The sequence below is a fragment of the Lycorma delicatula genome, chromosome 4, assembly GCF_047948215.1.
Source record: "Lycorma delicatula isolate Av1 chromosome 4, ASM4794821v1, whole genome shotgun sequence".
NCBI classification, from domain to species: Eukaryota; Metazoa; Arthropoda; class Insecta; order Hemiptera; family Fulgoridae; genus Lycorma; species Lycorma delicatula.
The window spans coordinates 98,307,802-98,320,077 of NC_134458.1; the positions used below are offsets into that span (position 1 = coordinate 98,307,802).

At 27.6% G+C, this 12,276-nt stretch overlaps 1 protein-coding gene across 1 annotated transcript in view; it reads left to right on the forward strand.

Annotated features, from left to right (window-relative positions):
* LOC142323674 (chymotrypsin-like protease CTRL-1) overlaps positions 1-12,276 on the forward strand; it is a 57,791-nt gene that overhangs the window by 30,191 nt on the left and 15,324 nt on the right. Inside the window, exons 4-6 of the mRNA XM_075363754.1 lie at positions 4,089-4,174; positions 4,310-4,584; positions 11,493-11,650. Coding sequence (XP_075219869.1) covers positions 4,089-4,174; positions 4,310-4,584; positions 11,493-11,650 — 519 coding nt within the window. The remainder of the gene's footprint in view (positions 1-4,088; positions 4,175-4,309; positions 4,585-11,492; positions 11,651-12,276) is intronic.

Below are 12,276 nucleotides of genomic sequence, written 5' to 3' on the forward strand. Positions count from 1 at the left end.
CGCCCATATACATTTGCACCCCTTAAATAAATCGAAATTTAAAAAAAACCCAAAAATGGTTTGTAAATATTTATCTGAAGAGTATTTGCAAGCACAAATTTACTAAATATCTCGTTTAATATAGTCGGAATTGGGAAAATCTACAATCATTGTTCAACATTTTTTTTTACCTTTCTTCAGCACCTTTCAAGTTGAATTTCAAAAATCTAGAAATTGGTTTATTCACATGAAGATACACTCTCCAAAAATCAGGTTGATTTCTTCAATTGTTACCGAGAAATAAAAAAATACTAAATTTCATTGTTATTCCAATTTACCCCTTTAAACTCGGAATTTCAAAAAATCCTTTTTTAGGGTGCAGTTACACCGTTAGAACAACATGTATACAAATTTTCATAAATTTATCTTTAGAAGTTTTTGTTTGGCGTTGATTATGAGTCACTCACGAAATGTTGTATTCAATTTCAGTTAGACCTCTATTGAAAATGTCTCTACTGAAAAATATCTTGGCTCGCTGTAAGAAAGGAACATGAGAATTTAGTGGCTCGTTACCTAGTAGCCCGAATAAGAAGTGCAGCACCGTAACGGATAATTATTTACACGTTTTAATAAGTAATTTTTCATTTAAATAATTTTTCATTTAAATAATTTTTCATTTTTAAATAATATTTCTGAATACCCGAGACTGTTCGGTCGAGGGTGTACTTAATGCATCAAAAGTTAGCCTTCAACCTACTAATAAATACCCCGTTTCAATTTTGAAAATCGGACGATTGTTTGCAGAGATATTATAAGAGCACCTCCCAAAACAGCGCCCCAGGGGCACCCCGTTTTTTACCATTTGATGGTGATGATAGGTCTAGCCTCCCACGAGGTGCTTGCGTACCTCACCACTCTAGCCTCACACGCAGTCTCCACGGGAAGCCCAATATTATTAAACAGAAATTTATTTAGTATTATTATATTTAAAGTAAATTTAATTCTATTATTTTTGTAAAATTATTCATTCGTTTGATTCGAACCATTCAATTCAAACCCAGCTCACACAGTAATAATAGACCAGGAAATGCAGAAACCTTGGCAGCTCATTCTACGTGTAAAAATAAAGAAGAAAGTACAATAAACATAGGTCTAGAACGCTTCGTTAACGAGTTACGGTTGGCGAAAAATTTCGCCTAGATTTCATCTTCTCCAGTGAAATGAAGCCATACAAAACTTATTGAGACGCAAAAATGTAAGCTAATTTGATGGTTTTATATGAAATTCAATCTGACAAATTGAAAAAAAATGAATCCGAGAACGTGATTTTTTGATATTGGCTTGGAAACCTTCCAATTTTGTTATTTTTCTTATACTGCATTTCCTCTTCGGAGATCTGTTTTCCTTTAATCTTTTCTGAATTCTGAGAACTCAGTTAATATTAAGTTTTTCTGTATCTTAATATTTTTTGTCCATCCTTGAACGATGTCCGTACAAACGTTAATCTTATTGCATTCAAAACTTTTTCAATTTTTTTTTTTCGGAATTATTTTTTATTCTTCATTTTTCGTTCTCTGTTGTGGACTCTAAAATTTTTCTAAAAATTATTCTTCCATTTTTTCTAATTCTTCTATTTCTCCTTTATAATTTAGGTTTAAACATTCCAAGGCGTAAATATTTTTGGGTTCAATTATAATGTTATACTGTATTATTTTTACATTTTTGAAAAAGCATTTTTTTATAGTAGATCTTTTTAGTTAACTCGTACGCTTTCTCTGTTTTCCCGATTTTGTCTTGGTCTGCCATTTTTTTTTATTATTTCCCCTAAATGTTTATATTTTTCGAAACTGGATTTTTCCAAAGTTCGAGTTGCGAATTCAGTGCAATTTTTTCTCTAATAATCGTTTCAAAATTACTTTTTCACAGTAATAAACAGTTTTACAACAGAAATTAGTGAAATGTAGCGACTCATTAATTAGAATAGGAGGTCGAAAACAAAAATTGAATTAAACGAAAAAATTAAGTAATTAAAAAATGTTTAATCATCTGTTCGCTGCACCGTAATAGGGTCGCAGATCCCGAAAAAAGTAAAATAATTATTTCCCAAATATAAAATAACTAGTTAATTATTTTTAAAAGTTCTACAGTCTTTATATCGCAATAGTGTATAAATATATATATACAATACACACTGATTTGTTTTAATTAATTATTTCGTAATGCTTAAACATAGATCTCTTAAAATTAATTCAAACTTAAAAATTGGTTAAATTTTACTTGTTCCTTTCTTACTAATAAAATCCTTTTTATTCATATTTCAAACATTGCAGTTAATGTTTTTTTTTTTTTTTTCAAATTTCTGAAAATGAATGGAATTTATTTAATACTGAATGCTTATAGCGTGCTCTATCAATAAAAACGTTTGTCTTTGGTTTAAACGACAGCATATTCTCGAAAAGTATTCTTATATTAAAAATGAAAATTATTATTTCTACTTACAACACATTAAGTAAAGGGCATTTTTTAAAGAGATCATTAAATTTTATTTATAATCAATGTAAACAAATTTTTTTGCATATTTATTATCCGCAAAAATTTCAGAATTTATAGTATTTCGAATGAAATAGTTGATTCGATTGAAAAATGGTCGATAACCCAAAATTTAGACTAAAAACGCCTAAAATGGGTGAGAATAGTGAAAAAAATATATATTCGTTATTGGTTAATATCGCATATCTTTTTAGATTATTTTGTGCATTATACACTGGCATAAATTCAAGTTAGGTTAGAAACTAGTAAGCACGAAAACTTTTTTTGTTTCTCATCAGTTTCTCCTTTTTTTTTAAATTTCAACAATGAAATGAAATTGCTTAGATCAACACAAAAATGAATGGACAATAAAATAAGACCCCCCCCCCCCCCAAATAAGACGCTTTACAGCAATTGTGAAGCGAATTATTAATCTGTAGTTAATCTGTTTTAATCTGTATTAAACTGTAGTTCGAATTATGAAAAAAGGCCCGAAATTTTAGCTGTTAAAAGATATATAATATTAAATAAGAAGACCCTTTCTGTTTTACATTATCTCATTAAGAACTTGTTTAAACATCAAAAAGGAGTCATTTAAATTTTTTTAAATTTACGGAAAAAACAATTTTTTAAGTTTATTTTTTAAGCTCTATAATTTGACAAAACCATTTTGTAAAATATATAATTAAAAATTACTTGGATATGGAATTTTTTTGAATTCCCAGTTATTCGAAGTAATTATCTGAATTCTATGAGAATAAAGCTAAAAATCCATATTTTTACTATATATTTTAAAGAAATGTTTCGTTTCTTAGTGATGAAATGCTGGTTTCTTTATAAATTAATGTAAACTACAGTATAACAGATTTTAATTTGGTATATATTGTGTTTTTTCTGATTATTACAATCAACTCAAGTTCTTGTTAAAATTTTAGCATGAAAATCTCACATATTTTATTCATTTATTAATTCGTTTTTTCTCCTCTATTTTATCAACAGGCCTACGACTAATTATAGCTTCTTTTCTTTTGTTTTTGAATCATTAGAAACAAATTTTGTGACTGAAAAGATGCCAAGTCTAACTAGAATTTGAATCTTCCTAATGAAAAACAGAGACTTTGGTACTACCCCCTCAACATCTGTGGTAGCATCTTTTATTGTTATATAAACAATAAATGATGATAACTAGAAACACTTAACCAACTACATTTATAAAAGCACATAAAAATAACAATCTAAACGAATAAATATATTTTAAATCACATATCTTTTGAAAGCATCGTCAACAAGAAAAGTCATTCAAAACTTAATCCAAACGTAGTTCTATATCTAACACCACAAAACTTACTGGTAAACTGCTGCTTTCAGAACCAGTCTCTGAAGAAGCTTTAGTCAGAGAAAAATCTAGCTTACACTGGGGTAAAGTTTTTTTAACTTCACCTTAAAATAAAATTACACTGCAATCAACTTAATAACTTTTCTATTACCTCACCGTATAATTTCATTTCCACCTTTCTTCTTAATTAAAGAAAATTTTGAACATGCAAACTAAACCGAACTTTAACTTTTTTTTTATTTAGGCATACATTAGGATTGGATCCAGTCGTTGTGGAGGTTCTTTGGTTAATCGATATCATGTAGTTACAGCAGGTCATTGTGTAGCCAGGTGAGTAGCTTAAAACTATACTACCGTAGTATTATGTTTTATTAGACTATCTGCAATTTATTAAATGAAATTTAGAGTTGTGCTAATAGTGTAAATTTTTATTAATAAATAATATATTATTACTACATATTCCAGAGCTTCTGCAAGACAAGTACAAGTAACACTGGGTGACTATGTTATTAACTCAGCAGTGGAACCCTTACCTGCCTATACATTTGGTGTAAGGAAGATCAGTGTCCATCCATATTTCAAATTCACTCCTCAAGCTGACCGATTTGATGTTGCTGTTTTACGACTGGATAGGCCTGTACAATATATGCCACATATTGCACCGATCTGCTTACCTGAAAAGGGTGAAGATTTCTTAGGACAGTTCGGATGGGCTGCAGGCTGGGGAGCTTTACAAGCAGGTTGGTTCCTTTGCAAAAACTCAAATCTGAAGATTTGTTTTTATAGCATATGATGTATTTTGTAAATTGTCACTTTCAAAATCATTATTGCTAGGTATAAATAGTTTTTTTTTTAAAATAAATCCTTTGCTTTCTTTTATAGCATTGTCAACCATCAAAATGGAGATAAAGCTTACACTTCAGAGATAAAATCCACTTGAGAAAGATACAGAAATTCTTAATTCAACCCATATGTTTTTTTTTTCTTTAACTGTTCAAACTTTAATCCATGCCAGATAGATTGTTTTCATTGATTTTTATTTTATAGAGGAAGTTCCTTTTGGAAATCCAATTGTAAGTATTTTCCAGGTAATATTAGCAGAAGATTTAAAAAAAAGTATATATTACATTGTCTACATAGAAAATTTTATAATCTTTTTCCTTTTTTGTCTTCATCATTGCTTAACAGTTTAAAAGGTTGTTAGAGCATAATGATTTGTAGTGTAATATCATTTTGATATTAAAGTTAACTTCATATAAAAACTCAGGAAAATTATTAAGAAACTTTACTGTAAAAGAATAATACATAATCCTGCATTCCAGAGATCCTTAGCTCAGGCTCAATAAAATTCTTTTCGTATGAACTCTACGCATTCCTTTTCTTATTTTTAATAAGAGGCAGATTTTTCAACTTTTTATTCCTTGAGAATCACTTTTTTTCATATAAGTAGTGTTTCTTTCAGGTTTATTCACATTTAAGTAAAGATTAAATTAAAAATAATAAAACCATACACAACGGGGGAAATATTTTATCAATTTTTAAATTTTATCTTTTGAAGTCAGCACCAGTTTAATTCTCAGTAAATTGCTGGTAGTTAGTTGTTTTTTATTTAGCGGTAACTTCTAAAAGTTAAAATGTAAAAAAGGAATTGAAAAACAAGTTTTTCAATTCTTTTTCCTACATTTTATTGAGTTTTCTGTCAGTTTTATTTTGTTAAAAAATGTTTTTAAACCTAAAATTAGTTCATGGTGAAAATTCTGTTTCCAAACCTCTCTTTTCCAACATGAGAACAATGTAAGAACAAACATCTAACTGAGAATGTGTTATAGGTTCATTAATAAATATGTATTCATATAATACATTGTTCATCAGCAGTAATTATAACTGTTAGTAAATTATCTTTGAAGAATGTTGGTAGATTTATTTTCATATATGTGTATTTTTTCTAAAAGAATATTTTACATATATTCAGAACATTCCAGTAGCAAGTCTCTTTTTTAATAAAATATGATTTTAATATTTTCCAAAATTGAGGAAAAGTAAATTTATTTTGTATTATTGCATGTAAATTATTCTGTAAAAAAAAATTATTTTTATCGATTTAAATATTTATAAACTGATATATTATTATAATCATAAGTATACAATAAAACTTCTAGCACAGATTAATGGGTACATAAAACATAAAACAGAGAACAAAATCAAACATGTACTTAGCAATAGAGATACATAATGCTAACATCAATCAAGGCTATGTAAATGTTTTCAGGAAAATATGTTCTGCAGCACATTTAAAGCAACCAACAAAATCATTAAGAAATGCAAATAAAAAAAAACACACACACACACACACATTCACTCGCTCACACAGAGGCTGTATACAGAACAACAGAATTTTACAAATTATTTCATAGAAATAAACATACATACAAAAGTACTAACAACAACTTGCAAATTACACACATCAAGTAAAAACCAAGATTTCACCACTCTTGACCAGTGTGAAATTTACAAACACACAAAATTTAACCAAAACAACAACAAACAAAATGAACATAATGTATGTAGAATATATTAAACGATTATGTACAAATACCTTACCTTTTTAAGAAAGGTATCATTAGTAGATGCTCCACAAGGAGAAGCAATTATCTCAAAATACCTTTGGAAGAAAAAATCAATCAATCTGAAAGGGAATTGTTTAATATACAATCATTTTAAATTGTAATCACATTTTATTATGTTGTTCAACTAACTTCTATCCCTACTATCTTCTAAGGTTCACTCTTAGTGAACCTTTTCGCACAGGATGTTCATGGGCTTCTGATGTAATCGCATCTAGCTTCTTTTACTTATTTTAATTTTTATATTGCTTTATAAATTATCAAATATGTAACTTTTCTTTTTATGAGTTGTTAAAGATAACAACAGATAATTCCTTCTCTCTTTTTCATACAAAAACGATTTCATTTCTTAATTTAATCACTCATTAATTTTCTTCAACCATTCCAAACCCTTATTTTTAATAACTTTTTCTAATTCTTGGTGTTGTTTTCACTACTAATAAACAAAAAAAGTTCAATAACTTAAGAAAAATATTTACCCTTGTTAAAATATTCCTTTACTGTTGATATTCTTGCTACTATTTGTTTTTACTTCTTCAATTGTGTATTGATATGCTTCTAATTACTCCTGTCTCCTGGTTAATTCATAATTCTCTAAATGGTTATTCTTAGCCTAAATTTATTCCACATTCAATTACCTGTATCTTCAAACTTCGTAATAAATCTTTATTTATATTTACAATATCGTCTACAGTAGTGTGCAAATTAATCCAAGCAAGATAAAAAGTAACTTTATTTTTTACAAAAATCAAACCTGTACAATTTGAATATCTTGTAATCACAAGAATATATTTATTTGTTTATTTATCTTTATTTATTTGTATTAGAATATCTTTATTCTTAATCACTTCACGTACAAGATTTGGCATTGATTCAACAAATGTACTACACATTTTTTTTATTTCTTCATCATGAAACCAAACCGATATTATTGTTTTAATGATGTCAATTTTTATGACAATTCATTTTTGAAAGTCATTTTGTACTACTGCCCAAAAATTCTCATAAATAGCATTAATTGTCCTAGTCCAACTCCACATTCAGAAGCTATTTGTCACTATGTAATACTGTTATGCTTAGAAAGAGAACAATTTTCGAACACTTTCTTGGAGTTATGTCCATTATTATATATTCAACACACACAGGACAAAAAAATATGATATGAGTGAAGTAAACTTATGCAAAAAACTATTTATAACATAAAAATTGCTAAATAACCAAAGAACAATAATATCACATTATACAGATAACTTAAAGAATAAATGTGGTCAAGTAGTAAAGCTGCAACATAGATATAACCAAAAATTTCCTTTTTTTGGACTAATTTGCACATTAGTGTATACCATCACACCAGAACAAATGTGATAGAGTTAACTTTTCTGCTTCCAGCAATTCATTTTCAAACAATGAAAAAATAATCTTCTTTGGTATATGATTCCTGTAGATCTATGAATTACTCTATGACTGATATTTCATATCAGTCAGCTCAGCACTTTTCAAATAATCTTGTTAATTATAGTACAAATTCTGGTTAATTTGAACTATTTATCACACTCACAAGGAAGTGAAAATTGATTCAAGCTTAAATTTTCCACAATTAAAATTGTACTATTGTAATTAAAAATCTGAAAAATAATTTTTCACAATGTATCAATATCCAAAAATAAAAGATTAATGATGTCTAGAGTATTCATAAATGTGATATAAAAGATGAATTAAGGGTAAATATTTAATACTACCCATCCCAATCCTTCTTATGGTTGTGATGCATGTAAAGCAACTACAGTACAAAAGCCACTAGTCAAAATTGCTTTCTATGTGAGAAGTTATATTCAATATACAGTCAGTCTCTTGTCAATGCAGTGAACAAAATAAAGGTGTCACTTGCAGGGTTGGATATAACCTTCATATTGATTGGTTCCATATGCTGATATATAACAGTATCAGTGAAGAAGACAACAAAAAACGACTTCACTCCTCATTTTCTAGAGTAAGCCTGGTATAGATGCTTGTTTTTCTTAAAGATAGCTATGTTATTTGGAGTAATGACTTGTGACTCATGTCAGGTTACCTAAAATCATTTTAGTTACGTCACTTAATTTATTATATGCATGTATTTTCAAACTTAATAAGGTAAATCATTTTATAGATTAATCTAAATTTATTGTATTTTTATGAATACAATAACTTAGAGTAGCTTACTCTGTCAGTATAAACCTATTATATAGTAATGGAAACAAGGTTTTTCAAAAACAATATTACATTGTTCAAATGTCGCAATTAAAGAAGTGTTTTCTTCGGTTAGATTTTTTTTCATTTAACACTGTAAACAGTCATCAAATTCATTTATATACTGAACATTTTCATTTTTTACATTCACTTGATACAAAAAATTTTCAAATCTTTTTTTAACATGTTAGCAGCTTCCAAAATAGAGTCAGTAAACACTAATTAAAAAATTAAATTTGAAAGAAAAGAATACTTTGAGCACCAGATCACAATTACAAGACTCATAACTAACTCCTCTGAAATTGTATTAAGACAACATTGTAAGCAACTAATTTGAATCAGCACTTGTATCACAACAATAATGTATTTTGTGTGTGTGTGTGTGTGTGTGTGTGTGTGTATGTGTGTGTGTGTGTGTGTGTGTGTGTGTGTGTGTGTGTGTGTGTGTGTGTGTGTGTGTGTGTGTGTGTGTGTGTGTGTGTGTGTGTGTGTGTGTGTGTGTGTGTGTGTGTGTGTGTGTGTGTGTGCGAGTGCATTTCTGTAGGGAGAGAATGAGAACTTTGGTGGAAACCTTCAGCTCCACCAAAGATTTAATTATTGTTTTTATTACTGTATTGTCATTTGTTATGTCAAGAAAATATAACTGATGAGGGTGGAAGGTCAATGACATGAGTGTTGTTAGTTTCCTTTAGGGAGGGATTTCTTAGAACGCCAGTCTACAGGTAGAAATAGTAATGTATCAAAAGGTGTTATGTCTTTTTTTACATTTCAATAATTGGTCTATACCTGTTACATTATACATCCCAAAGTTTATTTTAATTTTTTGCTGCATTAAAACAAAAAACTGAGGTGTACTATTAAAGGCATATTTTTTTAATTAATACAATATCATTCATTAAATTATTAAAATTTATGTGTAAAAAATTGGATTAGTATTTTAATGTTATTTAAAATAGGGACTCCAAGGGAAGTAGCAATTAGTTTGAATTATTCATTAATTTAAATTAACTAAGTTTGGATTAACTGAAATTAACGGTTTAATAAATATATCGGTGTACTCTTATATAAAATTATTGATTTTTAATGATAAACTAAACCATATACACTCTAAAATAAAAGTAAAAACTTCAATAAATTGCTTTTATGGCCTTCATTGACACTACCTCATTAGACATGTCACAATGTTGCAATTACTGAAGAATGTTTTAAGTCAATTGAAAGCATTATGTTAGCTAAATTATTCCTTTTTGAGTAAACTTGGTTCTGTTTGTCATTAAAAAAATAACAGTTTTGTATATTCTTCAACAATGATGATCGTAGATGATAGATAACAAAATATGGTACTGTTGTAAGTATGTTATAATTCATTTTTATTAACATGTTTCATGATCATTTCATTAAAAATAATCTACAAATTTTCTTTACATCTCAATGATTGCAAGAACACATAAATATACAGAATGTATAATCTAAACACATTTCATGTCCCTTTAGTTGTAATAATATTTTGTTATGGTTGGTTCATGTATAATGTTGCAGAAAAAAAAGTTATAACTTTTCCTAACTATTAAAAAACAGGAAACTTTACAAAATATTAATTTCACTCAATCAAATATTTTTTAATTTGATTCTGCTGAAAAATGTAAAATCACTTTGGAATAAAACAAACATGTTTTTAAAATATTGAAATATTAATGACTCACTTTCAAAATTACATGAAAATTGTACTTTCAGATCTTTTCACAACTAATAATGTGGTACCTTATTCAGTGACAAAATTAACACACACTCAATCAGTGATATTATCATCACTTAACTGAAAAAGGTGTTCATAATTTTAAAATAAGTTGTTAATTTTTAATTTAAAAAAAAAATTATCGTCAGTTATTAAGCAAAATAACATGTATGTAACTCTTCATAAATTAATACACTGAAATGATTTGTATACTTTTATAAAATAATAAAAATCATAATTTACTTCCTAAACAGCTAAAAATATATCCTTCAGTTAGATTTTTTTTTTAAGAGTGTCATCTAGTTTCTCTTGAATGGTACTACAGATGACACACTATAGTTAACAACACAGATTTAAACTAAGTTAGAAAATCCATTTAATATATGGTCAAATAATTTGTTCACCCATTTAGATTTTGTGTTTGTAAATTTTGTATTTATCAAGACTATTGAGTTCATTTCTTTCTAATATTACATCTTTCAAATCTCATGTTATGGTTAATATCTTTGTATGTATCCCACTTTCAAAAGGTGATTAAATCACTTTGAAAGTACACACAATGAATTTAATGAAAACAGCAAACTAAAAAATGTAATGGAACTCAAATATGCTTACATATTAAACAGGTTCTTTAACCACTTGAAATGAGCCCCACTTATATGTTAGAGTAAGGAACCATATCTATCATAGTTTCAAGAGGATCTAATGAAAACATATTCCTGGGATTCAACAAATGCTTTCAGTATTTAAAAAGTTGTTTTTATTTTTTCATAAAAATGTGTTTATCTTTTTTGAGGTTAAACATATTTTTAAGTGATGTCAACACTACAGACCTGTCTAGAAAGATTTTAAACAGAACAGATGTTGTAATAGATTGAGGTTAAGAGATATATACACATATTTTTACAAATAACTTTAAAAAACTCTAAGTTAAATAAGTATCACTAAACATTATATTTTGCGATCTTTGTAAAAATAAAATTATTATTTTTAGATACCACTTTCATCCTAATTTATTTTAAGAGACAAAAGTTTTCTACTTAATCTTTTTCTTTTGTAGGATCACGACTAAGACCAAAAACTCTACAAGCTGTAGATGTTCCAGTTATTGACAACAGATTATGTGAACGCTGGCATAAGTCAAATGGAATTAATGTCATAATTTACGATGAGATGATGTGTGCAGGTTACAGAGGAGGAGGAAAGGATTCTTGCCAAGTAAGAAAATCATGAAAAGTTTAACTTTTTAAGATTAATAGAGTACTGTTTGAGTCATAATTTTGACTTTCCTGGCATCATAGCTGTAGAGTTATGCTGCAAGAAGGAAAGTAAGGTAATGAGTCAAAAAAATGGGGTATGGTTTTTTTGCATTTCTCAACATTTCTGGCCCAGAAACACCAAAACACAAAAAAAAACGGGAGTATAATGTATAGTCCATATAATGAAAATGAAGGCTTGTGTTGGAGAAGATTGAGACTGCATTACTACTGAACCTGAAAACATTTACACCCATCTAACAGGACAACAATAATAATTGTTGTACTTTTATTTATGCAAGTTTAACTTATTTTTATGTTTTATTAATCATATTCATTTTTACGTAAATAATTAGTATTGATAAATCTATGAATAAATATTGAAAAAAGAGTTTTAGTTTAGGTATATTTTTAAACTAAAAATATCTTAACTAGTGCTTGAATATATATTGTACCTGTAATTATACTAAGTTAGATGTACAATTATTATTGTTCAATTATTTTTTGTACAATATTTAGAATTCTCAAATTCTTTTTTTTGTACAATTGTTTTCATTGTTGATTGTACTATTATTAATTTTTTTAAGT